The sequence below is a fragment of the Meleagris gallopavo genome, chromosome 20 (genome assembly GCF_000146605.3).
Source record: "Meleagris gallopavo isolate NT-WF06-2002-E0010 breed Aviagen turkey brand Nicholas breeding stock chromosome 20, Turkey_5.1, whole genome shotgun sequence".
Lineage (NCBI taxonomy): Eukaryota > Metazoa > Chordata > Aves > Galliformes > Phasianidae > Meleagris > Meleagris gallopavo.
Genome location: NC_015030.2, coordinates 1,044,104 through 1,060,539, shown reverse-complemented (window position 1 = coordinate 1,060,539; position 16,436 = coordinate 1,044,104). Strand labels below are relative to the sequence as shown.

Sequence of the window (16,436 nt, the reverse complement as noted above, 5' to 3'; positions counted from 1 at the left end):
CAAGAGTTCCAAGAATTTTCTGTATTTCAGCAGAGACGCTATTGATCTCCAGGAAATGTCTCTTTATGTTACTCTGGGGCCTAGCCAAGGGGCTGTTCCCTCCTCTTTCAGCCCCACTTCTCCATCCTCTCAAACTGCAGCATCCTTCTTTCTTCCACCTTTCTCTCCCTAAAGGTCAGGATCTCATTCTCCTACTGTGTTGGTCCCAGGAGAGCACAATCTCTCCCTCTTCCAGAGGGAACTCCTTCACCCAGGGTGTGAAGTCAGAACAAGGCAACTTACCTTTCCTCTTTGCTGCCTCACCACCATTTTCAATAGCAAAATAAGTCACGAGGGCCAAAATCTGCCAGGACCACCTATCACAGGCCTTTTCCTATAAGCCTGCTGTTGCTGGATTTATGAGCTCTGCTAAACAGGCACAAATAAGGACACAGGCAGGTCTACACCGCAAAATGAAGTAGCAGTATCCGAGCAAAGGCCAGTGTGGGAAGCAGAATAATTCACTCAGGGAATCACCCCCTCTCCACTTTGTCAGCCCAGGCACCTGCACAGCCCTGCAAGTGCCATGGCGTAGGCTGCCATCGGCTTGGTTGTCTCTTTGTCACCACCTCCACCAAGAGCCAAGACCAGGTTTTTAGATGCTGTGAAAGCCAGCCTGTAATATGGTTCATGCCGCATGCTTCCACTTCAGGGCATGCAACTGGACTCAGAGTTCCTGCTCCTCTGAGATGGTCACTGCATTTAGTGAACAACCATATGGGAAACCTTCCTACACTTTCAAGCATAAGCCTTCGGCATCTCTGTGCTACTCTCTGAGGGCCAGGCAAGCTTCAGGGCACTACTCATGTACCAAAGCCTTCTTCTGCACCTGCATCACTCTCTCAAGACCCCGAGGCAGAAGGTTTGCTGGTGCTCAGGTTCCACTGGTCCAAGCCTACTCTTGGCTGCTCCCTGAGCTCCAGCAAGGCCTGGGCAGTGATGGCTCCATCAGCTTTCTGCACAGAGCACAATGATGTCACTAAATGCTGGACAAAACAGAGTACTTCCCATCCATCTGCTTTAACACAGCATTAAGGAGAAGGGCAGACAAGGAAAAGCAATCAGCCTCTATGAAATCACATTCACAGTGCCCTTTTAGCTTACCTGAACAGTCAACAGGAATATACAGAGGGAGAGGCACTAGGCAGAAGATAACCAAAGTGCCTGAAGACATACAAAACAGCCTTAGAGCCTGTCAGAAATTCTCCTCCACACTGACAGAAGGGCTGGATTCCTTCTCCTTGGGCATATATATTGTGGCATGATCCTCAAATTCAACTTTCTGCATGTTCCTGATCCTAAACACATGCCCACCTACATCAAAAAGGGAACAGAGTACCCCACCTCAGTGAGCATGTTCCTCCAACACAAACCAGGCACCAAGGAGAAGGATTGGTCTCCACTAAGCAAAGGTCAAGTCTGTATTCTCTCTCCGCCTCTTCAATTTGGGATCCCAGCACTGTGCAGTTCTGCAGATGGGCAAATACCTTCTGGAAAAGTCCAACTCCTTGCAGTGTACTTTCTCTATACGTTCAACATACCTAAAAGTCCAAAAACTGTTTTGGGATATTAGGAAGTATTTATAGGGGAAGTATTTCCCCTCTCCAGAGCTGGGAATATGGGCTGCAGTTGAATAAATCTTGTAAGTATTTCACGCCCCACTCAGTTCCCAGCACTCTGGTTTCAAGATAATGTTTTTTAAATTCTTCTGGTTACAGACTGTCAACAACATGAAGGCAGATCCCCTGTGCAACTTTTCCAAGCAGTAAGACTTAGTCCTGATGCACCCCAGCTAAACCCCTGATGCACTGCTTTGAAAATAGAAAGGCTGGTCCTACTCAGCTCCTGAAAGTGACAACATACAACTCCCCTAGTGCTGTCTACCGCCCAAAAAGTGATGACTACAGACAGCGAATTTTATGCTTCAGTACTTGCTGAGAGAATCATGGTTCACATCATGAACAGGCACAAAAGCCTTTCAGGCTGCAGGCTGATGTCCCTACAACGTAGCCCAAAGGGTTTCCAACACTTGGAACTGCACTGACGTAGATGGAGAGGACCCAAGCTCCCACAGCCACTGTCTCACCTTCAGCTGTCGTCGAACACGCTCTATGAAGAACTTCCAGCAAGTCTCTCTGGAGTCCACCAGGCCCTGACCTTTGACTTCATTCCTCACACTGTTGATGATGTTTTCAACTTCATCATCCGGGAAGAGATCAGGGATTTCACCTAAGAGAAAAGGGTACACCCCGGTTTGCTGGGCTGCATTTTGTTGCGGCCTTAGAGCTAAGTGAAGCAGCTGCCTCCCTTCCCAGAGAAAAGTCATCACATCAGGTGCCCACGAGCCCCAGCAGCAGGGAGGTGGCACAGAAGGTTGCTCTGCTGAAACATAAACATTTGTGAGAGCCAACTCTCTTATGCAAGCCCACAGTAAGCAAATATGGAATAGAGTAAAAGTACAGAAAGCCCATGTCTTTCTAATTAACAGTGCTGATTTGATTACAAATAATAATAAAAATAATCAAATCCCTATTATGTGTTACACAATAATGAATTCTTTAGTATTACAAATGAATTTGAGACTTGTACAATTTCTGCAGAATTTCAATGCCATATACAGAACTTTCAAATAAGCCCCATGCCACTAAAACCTTCTAAAAGAGAAAGTCTTAGAAGTTCACAGTGATGCAACTGATTGCCCAAAATGTACCCAATCAAACTTCTTTTTTAGTGGTTCCTCAGTTTGCCGCTTTTCACTTCCTTTCTGGCATCTAATTGGATTGAAATCATCATTACTGACTGAGATACCATCAATATGAGCACTAACTAGCTAGGAGAATATAAATCAGTAGATTTTAGATTATAATATATATTATAATATATATTTTCTTCTAGTTTCTTAGGTGAAAAAGTAAGAAAATGCAATCATGTAGGTAACAAGGAGCTGTCAGAGTGCTCAGCACACCCCTGGTAGCTCCAACCCATGTCACAGAGAGGCAAGGTCCCTGCACAGTCACCTCTTCAGTGCAGCTCCAATTCTGTGCTGCAGTTGTGAGCCTAGAAAAAGAATCCACTCTGTCCTATTTTCCCACAAAGCAACCACAAAAAAACCGCAACACTTTTCAAAGGAGCCATAAAATGACCTCAGCAACTCAACTCAAGTCTGCTCCTTGCTTCAGGACATTGCAGAGCTTCATCTTGTGTCAAGGAGATGCTTGTGTAATCTGCAGCAGGCAATGAGACAGTGGGAACTACTTGTCGCCCTCCACAGCATCCCCTGTCCTTACACCTGGTTATGAATTCATTACAGGCAGGACTTGTTTGCTGCTCCAACCATCTGGCCAATTTATAGTCACATATGTCGACTCTGGAGTTACTCACAAACTCTCAGCCCCCTGTGCTGTCGACTCTGCACCCTCACCATCCATGGAGGTCACCTGAACCAGCTGGTACCTTCTTACTCTGGCTCATAAACAAGGCAACAAGTGGCACGCAGTTATGGCAGTGATTTACCAGGGTGTCTGGGGAATAATCCCTCCCTGGGTTACCTTGCACCATCACGGTGACACCTGTGTGTGCTCCAAAGTGCACCATCGTTGCAGTGCACCCTGCAAGGGAAGTACTCACGTGCACACTCTCATGCCACGTTCTGCAAGGAAATCAGGCATTGGAGACAATTCTGCAAATTGTTGCAAGCAGCAAATGAAAAACTTAAACGCATCCAGCAAAAATGAAGAGGAAAATGATTGGAATGGGATAAGCAGCCATGTTACACCCACAGATAGGGTGATCTGTGGCTTTAACATCATCCACCAACTCACAGATGCTTCAGTCAAGTTCTACCCAGCAGCAATCTTATTTTATCAGACACTTAGAAAGTGGATGCACGGCATCCAGAGGTCAAACTCCTCCTCTTTTGATACATTCCTTTGGCTCTGTCCTCAGCTGCAATATCACAATAGATAACGTAACATCCACAGGCTGCATACCATAAAAGAACGGGAAAAACAAGATTACGAGACTTCAGAGAGAAAAAATCTACCAGATGGAGTGCATCCTCAATAATGACACCTGAGTGCTCCATTTAGTTCAGATTTTGGCCAACGTATCTTCTAATTCACTTCATGTACTCACTTTCAGCATGTTCCAGAGCTACACATACTACCATGAGCAAATTAACAGTGAAAAAGAGGAGAAGTAAAAGCAAGATGAGACATACCTGATGCTAACAAGTCATTTACCAGCACCAAGAACTGTTCATCAGCCACCTGCACATCGGTCATCAGGAAAACAGTGCCTATGTTCTTCACACCAGCTTTCACGTACAGGTTTGCCAGGTCTGCCTGGAGGTTGAAAAGCAAGTGGACTTAGGGGTTGTCCTTCTGCAAAACATGGGCGAGGTGCCATCCTTCAATTCCTGCCCCTCTAAGCAGCACACAAGACATACAGGGGTGCCCAGAACAGCACACCAGCCACCACTCCAGAAACTTCTGGAAATTCAGCAAGCAGCTACGCTTCTTCTAAAAGAACAATTTGCTCCATTAATCACCAGATATTTGGATTAGATCAGTTGTAACAGCAGGGTGGGCCAACAGCAGACAGGGTGATCTGTCACCATCTTGCTTTTCCACAGATGAGAAACAAACAAACAAACAAAAAAACCTTCACCCTTCATAAATTCCTTGAAAATGAATACAGAGTGAAGGGAACACCAAATTACCTTCCACCTCTGCAGACAGAGAAGCATTGAGGTGCTTTGAAAACACATTTTTTAATGTTGCAATCAAGCTACATTTCTAGCTGAGAGAGCAGGCTTCCTAAATAAGTAGACAGGGTGAAGCTAGAAAATCCCATGAGTGAGGCTGAAAACACAGAAGGGAGATGAAATTGGTGTGACATAAAGAAAACAACTTGTTCACAACCACAGGTATCCAAAGGAAGATGGTGGCACTACAGACAACAGTCCTGTAACTGCTGTGGTATAAATATTGGCCTTCCAACTGCTGCAGCCCCTTCTGAAGTCCCAGAGTTAATGATGTTTCAAAACCTTAATGTACTGATCAGGAAGCAAAGAGCTGGAGACAAGCAGAGGACCAGCCCAGCCACAGCTCTGATATGATGATGCAGAAAAAGCCAGACCCGATCAGTTCCTATTTGCAGAGCTTGGAAAATTGGTAAGCAACCAGGAAAGCCTATGTTATGATGGGAAGACACAAGCTGTGCTCCATGCTTTGCCAATGGCACTCGCTACCCTGAGACCTGCTGTCCTGTCTGTGATGGGGAAGGAACTCAGGATCCACCAGCTATCACATCTACCAGGCAGAACAGACTGCAGTTATTGGGGTGATTTTTTACAGCATTTTTAAAAAGACTTATTTTGTCAGAAGCTAATGGACTTCTAAAACTTTTCACTGAAGTTTTTCAGTGTTGACTTCTAACTATTAAGCTCATTAGCCTGTATGTATCCTCTGTATTGATCCACCCAGTGCCCGCTCAGCCCTTCCCCTACCAATGAGGCCAGATGAAGAACCAACTATGATCTAGGAGCTCTGCTTCTCCTCTCTCCTGCTCTCTTTCCACTTCCAAATCACTCCAGATTTCACTGCTCAGCTAATTACCATGTCTTCTTTTGGTCATAATAAATAATCTTTTCTGCTCCTTCACATTTTCCACTCATTGAACAAACAAGATGTGGATGGGTTCAGTTACACTGCCAATATAAAACCTTGGGCTGAAGCGCTGTCAGTCCTGGCCAGCTCACAGAATGGCAGGGGACAGCAAATCAGCCCATATCTCTGTGCAGACACACTTCAACAAGGTACTTGGTGATGAATTTCTTCTCTCTGCAGTCCAACAACATGGTGGGAGCTCTTCCATTTTCACATCCGCACTGCTCAGTAGTTAGCACAACAAGCTTGTGGGCTGAGTTCTGCTTTTTACTTCCTTTCCCCAACCTCAGCCTTAAAAGTCACCTACCTTCAGGTCAGGGGTCCCATAGCCTTTCCTCAAAGTGATCTGGAAGACCTCCAGAGAGCTGATGAAGGCCGCCAGCCTGGTCAGGCTCTGCTTGCCGCTGCCGCCCACACCGACCAAGAGTGCATTTCCTCTGGGGGACTCCAGGATACGGTTGATGCGGCAACTAAATTGAAGCATACGAAATCTCTCTTTAATAAGAGTATTTTTCTTTTTCTCTGCCCACTGCTTTTCTATACATATTTTATTCACTAAGAAACTGTATTCTGAAAGAGATGAAAAATGTCACTCTAAGAGACGTGTCAGCAATCTCAATCTCTGCCGAGACCCGTATAAAGGACATGGCTGATGAAAAAAAGTTTGGTGGCAATTTGGACTGCGTCCAGCTCTTATTCTAGCTGCCAAGTCCTAATGGACAGAAATCAGTAAAAAAAGATAAAAGTCCATCTGTCTTTGCGGGGAGCATGAGAGAAAAAGCACATCCCACGGATGTGCAAAGACTGGGAGCAAAATTCCAGGATCTGATGCAACTCTCCATAGGTTCATCTTCACAAAGCATTTGGAGCCCATGTCCAGATGAGGCATCCTGCTATGCCATGAAACCTATTTGTGCATGTCTACCATGGCATAAATCCTATCCAGAAAAAGCAGCTTGTGTTTTGTACTTAACCAAACACCACTACTTAAGAGCAAGATTTTCTCGTTCTTAAGAATAAACTCTTATTATTTCCTGGTCTATTTACTCGTCCTGAGAGTCCCATGGTTAACTCTGCAGGTTTCTGATGTATCCTCTTGAAGCAAGATGACATCCCCACTTGTTGAAACTGACTGAGGGGAGTTTCAGGATCCTACTTATGTTTAATACACCGGCCTATGTATTAAACACAACTCCCCTCTTCACATCACCACCTTTATTTAGCTCATTTAAATTGAGAATCTTCCTATACTAACCTGCATTAATTTTTTTAAACAAGGCTGTGAGAAATACCATAGTGCTTTATTACACCTAGAAAAGCAATCCAGTCTGTGCAGAGAGCTTCAGCACTCCCAGTTTCAGCTCTCCAAGCAATGTGCACTCCAAGGCTGTGTGTCTGTGAATGTGCACGGTGAGCCATGGATTAGGATGTGACAGATAGACCCCCACCTCCTTACATAAATTCAGCCCATAAATTTTTGTTTCTTATTTTTTTCCTCCTGAAATGAAATTTTCCAGCAAATTCAAGTTGAAATTTGTAAATATTTGGGATGGATTGAATATTGTGTTTCTGCAACGTGTGATTTCCAAATGAAAGGAATAAATTTCACCCAGTCTCAACAAAAATCATGCTGAATACTCAATCCTTGCTTCCCTGTTTATTCAAAATATTTACTGGAAGGATAACATTTAGTGTTATCACACATCACAGTTTAGGGTGCAGGAAGGACAAGATTAGCACTACTGTCACCTTCCTGGAAACAGAAACACCCTTGGACATCCAGGTGAGTATGGCTCATTAATACAAAGGAGTAAAAGCCCACAGTATGGGGAAAATCTGCCAGAGCACAGTGCCAGCACACTGCAGTGCAAAAATAACGGGATGTTCTGCTCTCAGAACAGAAACAGTTAAGTGACAAGTTAAAAAGCTTTAGCACCAAATATATATATGGTGCCACTATTATATCTATAAAATTGCCATGAAATTGACTTCATTAGGTTGCCTTGTCCAGAGAGAATTGAAATCATAAGCACTGATGTGCAGCAGGAGAATGGCAGCCTCCTGGCTCAGACACACAAACCTGCAGCTCTGGAGATAATGCCTCTAGAAAGAAAACAAAAAACACTTAAAATATCGATTTATACTAGAGATCCCCTCTTCTCAAGCAGCCAAGAGCCAGATCTGCATTTCTGCACAGAGAAATGAGGCTCCGTCTCTACTGGGATCCCCAAAAAGCATTCAGATGATTTTTGAAAACCAAAGGTACGTCTCACTATCTGCACCAAGACATCTAAGTGGATTCATAACCACAAACTGAAGACTTGTTATTTTCATAGAATTCCACATTTGATTTCCATTTGGACCTCCAGATGCCTAAATGCAAGTGAGATTTAAAAAAAAAAAATCAAAATAGTTCAAATACCTGAAAACATTTAAACTGATAGGCTGAACATACATAACATCACTCTATGTGCATTTGAAAATTCCAGGAAGAAACTGTAAATATGGTTCTAAATCAGCTGGGAAAGCATTTAAGGAAATCGCAAAGCTGGCTTTGAAGTAAAGGCCCACAAAAATAATGAAGTGCTTGAACGCTGTCTCATTCATTAAATGGCCACACAATACGCAGAACAGTGAGGGCTGAAGACATCACACGGGTAACCAGAATCTAAAATAACCACCAGCATGAAACACCCCCATCTCCCAGCCCCAGGTATCCTCATGGTTTCCCCCATCGCCTGCAGAAGAAGTGCAATATTTGTGCAGGATATGTCAAGTGGGGCTTTGGCACACCTCCTGCTCCATCAGCTGCAAGTAAAGATACCTACAACTCTACAGAAGCAATCTGTGCAGATAAGTGCTATGAGGAAACTGTAAAACCAGAAAATCCCCTTACACATGGCACATGGCATCCTCAAATAGCACCAGGTTCATGGCAGGATTGACTTCATTGTAGTTGTCCAAGGCTTCCACAAGGGTCTGGTTCAACTCCTCCCAGGTTGGAACAGGCCCATAGCTAGGTTCACCAATGCCTTTAGCAAAATGGCAATAAACATTCATTTGCTTGGTCTGCTCTAAGGTCTCCTCAATGTCCTGTCAAAGAAACAGACAAATTCGTATGTAACAAATACAGAAATAAAAACACAGCTCTCTGCCATCTTTCTAAGTACAGTTAACTAGCAAATGTCTTTTAATACCCATGTAGTTGCGCCTGTGTGTTAGAAAAAGTTAAAGAGAGCAAGAGAAAAAAGGAGTAAAGTAAAAAAGCTCCAATAATGATAGCTTTCACTCTCACAACTTTTTGGAACTCATGAAAACTCAACTCATTGCCATAGGAAAACATGGCCACCAGGAAAGCTCTGCAGCCACAGCCATAACATAGAATCATTTAGGGTAGAAGAGACCTTCAAGATAATCATGGCCACCCTGGCATAAAGGAGGCTTTGGGCAATAAAAAAAAAAAAAACATTTTGGACCTCATTAGTATGCTTTATAGTGGAAAAAGAGGGCTTGTGCTCTGCAAGGGCTTTGGAGTCTCCAGCTCAGAACCTGGATCCTGAGGTGGTTCTTTAATCTATCAAAATGGGCATTTCATCCCCAAAAGAGAGTTCACGCCCTGAATATCAGTCTTTGGTCCCTGTGATGTGGCTTTGGGCACTAGAAAGGAGGCTCTGGGCACTGAAATGAAGCTTTGGGCCCTCACAGTGGTGGTGGCTGTTGGACGGGAGAGGAATTGGCTGTCAAAGGAGATTTTAAGCTCTAAAATTCAGACCTTGGCCCCTAGAACAAGGCTTTGTCCCATCAGAGAACATGGGCATCAAAAGGAGGCTTCGTGCCCTAAAGTTAATGCTTTATGCCCTAAAATAAGACTCCAGTTCTGAAAAATAAGGCTGTAGGTGATGAAGCAGTGGCTCTGGATCCTAAGTATAGGCTCTAGGCATGGAAAATAAGGGTTTGGTGCTCAGCACTGAGGCTGTAGTCTATAAAATTGAGCCTCTGACTCCTGTTCATACGTTTTCTAACCAACAAGAGATAGCAGAGCATAGAGCTTTACAAGATTGTAATTTAAAAAGGAAGAGTTGTTCCTTAAAATGTGGCTCTGTACCCTACAATGAGGATTTGAACCCTGAGAACGACACTCTGAACCTCAAACCCAAGCTCTGGGACCTGAAAAAGGGACTTGGAACCTGAAATTGAAAGAGTGGCCATATGCCTTATTCACATCACTGCCCTCCAGGCAAGCAAGAGGTGAGCAGACTGAGTCCAACACTGTTTCTCCCAAGGAATCTGACTTTTCTCGATAGTTACTACATGTTACTATCAGAGTCATGAACCTGAACACTTACATCATAGAACTTCTTCACCATCTCCAGCTGGATTTTATCAAAGGTACCATAATCCTTTTCTTCAATCATCTTATCCCGGTACACCCGGTTTGACTCATGCAGGTAGAGCTTTACCAGGTCTTGGGGTTGCTTCAGACATTCAGGAGTAGAAAACAGAAGACCCTACAGGGAGCAAAGACAGTCAGGAAACCCCAGAAAACCCTTCAAAACACTCAGGGACTGACCTTACTGCCAGCATCCAAACTACCAAAACTACAACAGGGCTGTAAACGTGGATTTATTATAGCAACCTGCATCTGAACTTCTGAATAAGCCTCTACTCAACAGCCTCTGCAGAATGTGCCCTTTGTTAACCTATATTTCCTAAAGCAGTTTATATTCATTATGTTTATTTTGAGAATCCAGACAGCATCCCCAGTGCAGCCTGGTTGTGCTGGTGGTCCTGATCTCAGCATCAGAGAGCATGGAGAGCCAGGTGCCAGCCCAGATGGATCCCCTACACCCCCAGAATTCTGTGGGTGCTTCTTCAATAGGAAAAGTTCAGTTCAGAAATGTTAGTTGTGATGATTTTTTAAAAATCAATTAATTTTAATTAGGTGCGTTCTGCCTACAGGAAATATGAGTTGCTGTCTGCTTATCACAGTATGTTTACCATGAACTCTATTAAAATGCATAAAGGAACTATATTTCAAAGAGGTGTCTCCTATAACTAAGCCTATTAACAGCACACAAGGTTTTCAATAGCATGAATTAAGCAGACAGCATTTATTCCTAACATCTAATTATTTATACATAAAATAGAAAATGCATTAAAATCAATGTAAAGTGTTCCCTCTCAGCTCAGTGGCCCGTGGCTCAAATCATTTGGGTTTCCTATTTGTCATTACAGCTGCCAAATCGTTATTTTATTTATTTCAGAAACAAAATGAGTGAGAGAACAGCTGACAACTTGAAAAGAGAAAAGGCAAAAGGTGCAACCCATCAAGCTGTAAATTGATGTAAAAAAATATCCATCACTCAGACTCTCGAAAGACACCTCCAGCCACAAAAGGATGTTGTCTTGACGCAAGCACACATTGAGACCGCATAAGAGCGGAGAATATTCACACTTTGCTGCTCTGTAATGAATTTATTAACTTAATATCCAAACTTCTCCCCTTTCCTCACTCTGCAGAGCAGTCCCTCACTGCTCTCCTGGGCGGCACTGCCAGTCCCAGCTGGCACACTGAGCTGCTGCCCCAGGGGATGCTCTGAGCCCTCACTGTGCAGGCCATAAAGGCTGGCACATGGGAATGTGTGGCCATGGGTTGCCGTGGCTCTGTGTGCCAAGCCACAAAGGGTGGAAGGGTGATCTCTTGCTCTTTGCCCTGTCAATGCAAGCTTTACCTATCTGGCTGCTGAGCTGTATGCCAGCCAAACCTTTCAGCTCCTGATCCTCCACAGAAAGGACAGAACGTGGCTAGGAAGCTCCTTCCGGCACACAGAGGCTTCTCTACGCAGTGATACCAAATATCACAGCCCTCAAGATAAAAGGCACAACAGTGGAACAGGCCTCTGCTCAGACCCCTGCCCACCAGGACCTCCACCCTGCAATGGAGTCCTGACACAGGAAGAGCCACCCCACAGCTGAGAGCCATTTCACAAACATCACTTTAGCAAAATGCCACAAGTCAGCCAAGAAAGACCACTTTCTACAATATATCTTTCTTCATCTGTAAGGTCAGGTGCCATAGAGTTTATTTAGAATCACTCACAAATAAAAGGATTGCTCATTTTCTACATAGAGCTGCAGGACTCTGGCACTGCCCTGCACCACATAGCTGAAGGATTTTTGGTCCTGGAGCAGCTCTTTGGAGTAGGCATTCAGAGTCAAATGGTCTGATGGTGCAGTGCAGAGAGGCATTTTCTTTCTCTTTGCACCCTAACTTGTTCCCAAACATATGTGTGGAGAAGATGCATGCTCCATCTTCACGCAGATATATATTACACACAGGCAAAATAGAAGCAGGAGAGGCTTCTGCATACACAGGACAACTCTTGGAAAGTCAAAGCTTTTATTTGCATACTGGCTTCTAGGACAAAACAAAAACTACATGTATAGGGAAGCTGAATGTTTCATTAAAAACAAACAAACAAACAACAACAACAACAAAAACACACACACAAAAAACCACCCACCACATCATAATTCTTGCAAAACCTCCAAGACTACAGTGACTGTCCAAAAATTAGGATCCAAAGAAGTGCAGCCTGAATTCTGGACACTGAACTTTCCAAGTCGTTCATTCTTTCCCCTTCCCCAGCTTTGCACCCTGCAGTGCTCCCTCCCAGCAGGCTGAGCTGCTGCTGGTGCTGCTCTGGGCATCCAAGAGAGGGATGTGAAGCACAAAAGGACGGCAGAGGCTCAGCTTCTGCATGCTGGGCAGGGAAACTGCAGAAGTAAACGTGAGGAGAGAGCTAAGAGGCTCCCATGGATTAGGAGGTGACAAAGCACGAGGTCTCCCAATTATATAAATAAATAAATCACTTTTTTCCCTTTGTAGTCTGAACAGTATTTAAAGTAGTAAAGTGCAGTGCAGTGAGCCCTTGGAGACATCCTGCTCTCCTCCCTCCTGCCAATACTCTGGGAGCACAATCACGTCACAGCAATGACATGAAAACAGTGACAAACCTGACATTACCACAAGCAAAATGTGAGCCAGCAATCCAGAGTCCTACTTAAGGTACACCAAGTTTTAAGCATGCTACTGGAGAGGACTGACGAGGGCCCAAGCCACCTGCTCATACTCTATTGTGTGATACTGCATTTGATGGGGCAGCCTGGAAGCACCCACCAGTGTTCAGATCTCTCCTAGGAAAAGAAATCATAGAACCACAGCTTGGCTTGGGTTGGAAGGGACCTTAAAGACAACCCAGTTCCAATACCTTGTTGAGGGCAGGGCTGCCACTCACCAGATCAGAAATGGAAGAAAGAGCAAGACAGAGGGGAAGGAAACTCTAAAACCAGACTGGCTCAGAGCACACTAAGAGACAGAAGAGCATCTGAGATGGATCAGCAAAGCAAACCTTCAAAGTTGCAAACACGGGCCCAGATGATCCTAACCAAAACCACAGCCATGCCAGCTGTGCCAGACCAGGAAACACAAAGGTGCCACCTCCATCACTCCCCCACAACAAGCAGAGGGAGATCTGCTGCAGCCCACATGAAGGAGCAGCTGAGCTGGAAACCACTGCTATCATCACGTTGGCAGGCAGAGGGAAGCCATCTCTTCTCAGCTGCCGTGATCTTAATGTGACATGCTGCTTGAAAATCTGGTTAAAAATGGGAAAAAGCAAAATACAACCCTGCTGAGTCTATGGTTATTTTACGGAGATGACAGATATAATGTAGAGCGTAATACCATGGTAACCCTTTCAGAAGGGAAAGAAAGACAGCAACAGGGCTTCCTCTGGTGTAAACCAGCAGGGAATTCATTTTTAAAAAGCATAATCCACCACTCCATCACTGCAGAGACCTGTCTTATTTAATCAGGGGTAAATTGCCTTGAGCGTACCAATCAATTTAACTCTGCAGTGCACGGTGGGACCCAGAGGCATAAAAAGGTGCTACAGAAACCAAGGGAAAGTAGTGTCAAACTTTAACCACAGATGCACCTCCCAGAGAGGGAAAGGAACAGATAATGATGATGAACCCAGATTAACTCAGATTACAGAGGATGGAAAAGTGATCCTGCTCCTTCAACGGTAACATCAGCAACAGCAAATGACACAGTTTGAGGTCAAGGTGCCAGGGCTGCCATTCCTGCAGCTCTCACCTGACCCTGATCCCCCTCCAGCCTCTACTTGCCCATCACCCTGTACAGCCACTGCCAGCCTCTCACCCTGAGCACCAGCAGCTGGATGTGAAAGTAAATGTAAGCTGTTTATTACAGCTAGGCTTTACAGTGCTTGATGAGCCTTCTGTAATTTTACAAAATGAGTGCCCAGGGGATCACAGATTGCAAAGCTCCACGTATTTCTTCTGAACATCAGACAGGGCATCCCACAGCCCAGACCCTACTGGCTTTGCAGGTCATCAGTGACCTGAAAGTGAGGTTATTGGAGAAACTGTGCCTGGTGCTGGCTTCCTTCTCCCCTCAGCCCCCCACTGCAGTCCCTAGCTCCCTGGAGACCTGTGTTCCCTTCTGGCTGGGCACACATCCACACTGCCCCAGTGTCGCACAGGGAAGACTGGCTGACTTCCACACAAGGGCATCAGCCCAGGTTTCATCCTACAGCCCTTGGGCAGCTGATGCTGGAGAAACAGCAGCATCACTGAGTACAGTACTGGGGCAATTGGGGTTGTTCTGCTGAATGTCAAGCCCAGGGACAAAAATAAAGTGAGGACAGTGGATAAAATCCCACCCCATAGGAATATGTGGGATTTCCCACATATATTTTCACACGGAGGGCCATGACACTCTGCAACTGGTTGCCCAAGGAAGTTGTGGATGCCCCATCCCTGGAGGCATTCAAGGCCAGGCTGGATGTGGCTCTGGGCAACCTGGGCTGCTGGGTGGCGACCTGCACATAGCGGGAGGGTGGAGCTAGATGATCATTGTGGTCCTTTTCAACCCAGGCTATTTTACGATTCTGTGATTCCCCTGACCTTCCCAAGTCAACAGAACAAGATGTTTCATTTCAGGGGACTTCAGGGCTGGTTTCAGTTTGAGATTAAGGCATTCAAACATTCAGTAGGTATCTGCATGTGCCCTGGGTGCCATTTAAGTCTACGGACACCTATTCCATATCCAATGGAGCCTAGACAGCAGCAAAGCTCAAGCAGTTCAAACAAGACATAGGCCAGGCATGCCCAACCCATAGCCTGCATGCTTTCCCCATGGCCACCACTGCCCTATGCCATCATGGCAGCCCTTCCCCTCAGCACCAACCAAACCACGCTGAGCCATGAGCCCACGTGAGCTGAACCCAAGGACAGGGCAATGCATCAATATCACAACAGGGTCACATAGCCCACTGGTTTTGTGTTTTTGTAGATCTCTTTTGTGTATGTTTTAATTAAAAATATTATTTTTTGTTGTTGTTGTTACTTTGTTCACATTGACTAAAGTATACATTAATGAGTTCTGCTCCAAAAGTAATGCCTACTATTTCATCCTATTGGCCCATGACATTAGAGACAGATGTTGGTGGGTTGGCAGGAGAGGTTGAACTTTCCCATCAATATCCCATTCCATGTTGTTGCCGTGTGACAGATGGCAGCAGAAGGGCACTATGACACAATGGCATCTGACGTTATATAGAAGTATAGATGAAGCAAAGGTGTGGAACTAAATTCCTCCACACGGAAAAAATGGCACCCACTGACGCTGAATATTTGTAGAGACCAACTAGAAGATGTGAGCACAGTGAGGCAGTGGGTGGTGCATTTCAGCAATGACAGTTACAGATTGTTACAAGCATGGCTTGCAGGCTCTTGTTTACTGCTGGCAAAAATGCATAGTAATGGTGGTATGTGGAACAACAGTGTTTCCTAGCAGAGAATTTGCTCAATTAGTGTTAGTGTGGTCTTTGTACCTGTTGTCATTTCCATGGAAATAAAAAGGAGGCATTATTTTTGGAGTAACCTATGTGTATGTGGCCTGACACAACTGCTCCTCATTCAATGAGGTCCAGAAAAGTCCAAAGGTCGGACACCCAAGGGGCAGGCAAATAAAGCAGACGAAGACACCTGGGACTGAGGTGGAGTTTCCTGATGTCTGCTGAAGACCAGATCCCCACACCTGAGCAACCACATGAAATCAACCCTGACCTGGCAGCTTGGGGAGCAGGGCTGCACTCCCCAGCACTGGATTTACCTGGTTATCCCCACATGCCTGAATGTGTGTCTCAGTCTGGAGCCAATCCCCACCTTAGATCTGCACAGCGTCAGTTTCCTTATCTGCCTGGCCAGACCTTACTGGCGTTCTGCTATCGTTTGGGGTGGACACCTTCTGGAGTCACCTACAGCTGCCACACAGCCCAGGAGGTAATGGGTACAGGGGGAAGGAGTGACACGGGAGCAACAAGTTCCCATATCCGTCTGTCAGAAGAATCATAGAATTGCTCAGGTTGGAAAAGACCTTAAAACTCATCGATTCCAACCACAACCTAACCATCCTACCCTAACTCTAACAGCCCTCCACCAGATCATGTCCCTGAGCACCGCATCCAAACGGTTTTTAAACACATCCAGGGATGGTGACTCAACCACCTCCTGGGCAGCCTATTCCAGTGCTTAACAACCCTTTCTGTAAAGAAGTGCTTCCTGATATCCAACCTAAACTTATCCTGGCTCAACTTCAGGCCATTTCCCATTGTCTTGTCACCTGTCACCAGTGAG

General features: G+C 45.2%; 1 protein-coding gene across 3 annotated transcripts in view; it reads right to left on the bottom strand.

Annotated features, from left to right (window-relative positions):
• DNAH9 (dynein axonemal heavy chain 9) overlaps window positions 1-16,436 on the bottom strand; it is a 175,424-nt gene that overhangs the window by 94,797 nt on the left and 64,191 nt on the right. For 2 of the 3 annotated variants that reach the window (XM_031556283.1, XM_019621575.1), the window contains 5 exons: window positions 10,055-10,216; window positions 8,605-8,801; window positions 6,016-6,178; window positions 4,259-4,382; window positions 2,126-2,268 (listed from right to left, as the gene is read on the bottom strand). In XM_031556283.1, the coding sequence (XP_031412143.1) occupies window positions 2,126-2,268; window positions 4,259-4,382; window positions 6,016-6,178; window positions 8,605-8,801; window positions 10,055-10,216 (789 nt within the window). Of the gene's footprint in view, window positions 1-2,125; window positions 2,269-4,258; window positions 4,383-6,015; window positions 6,179-8,604; window positions 8,802-10,054; window positions 10,217-15,202; window positions 15,296-16,436 lie in introns of those variants that run through there. The other variant, XM_019621578.1, reaches the window with a different exon arrangement.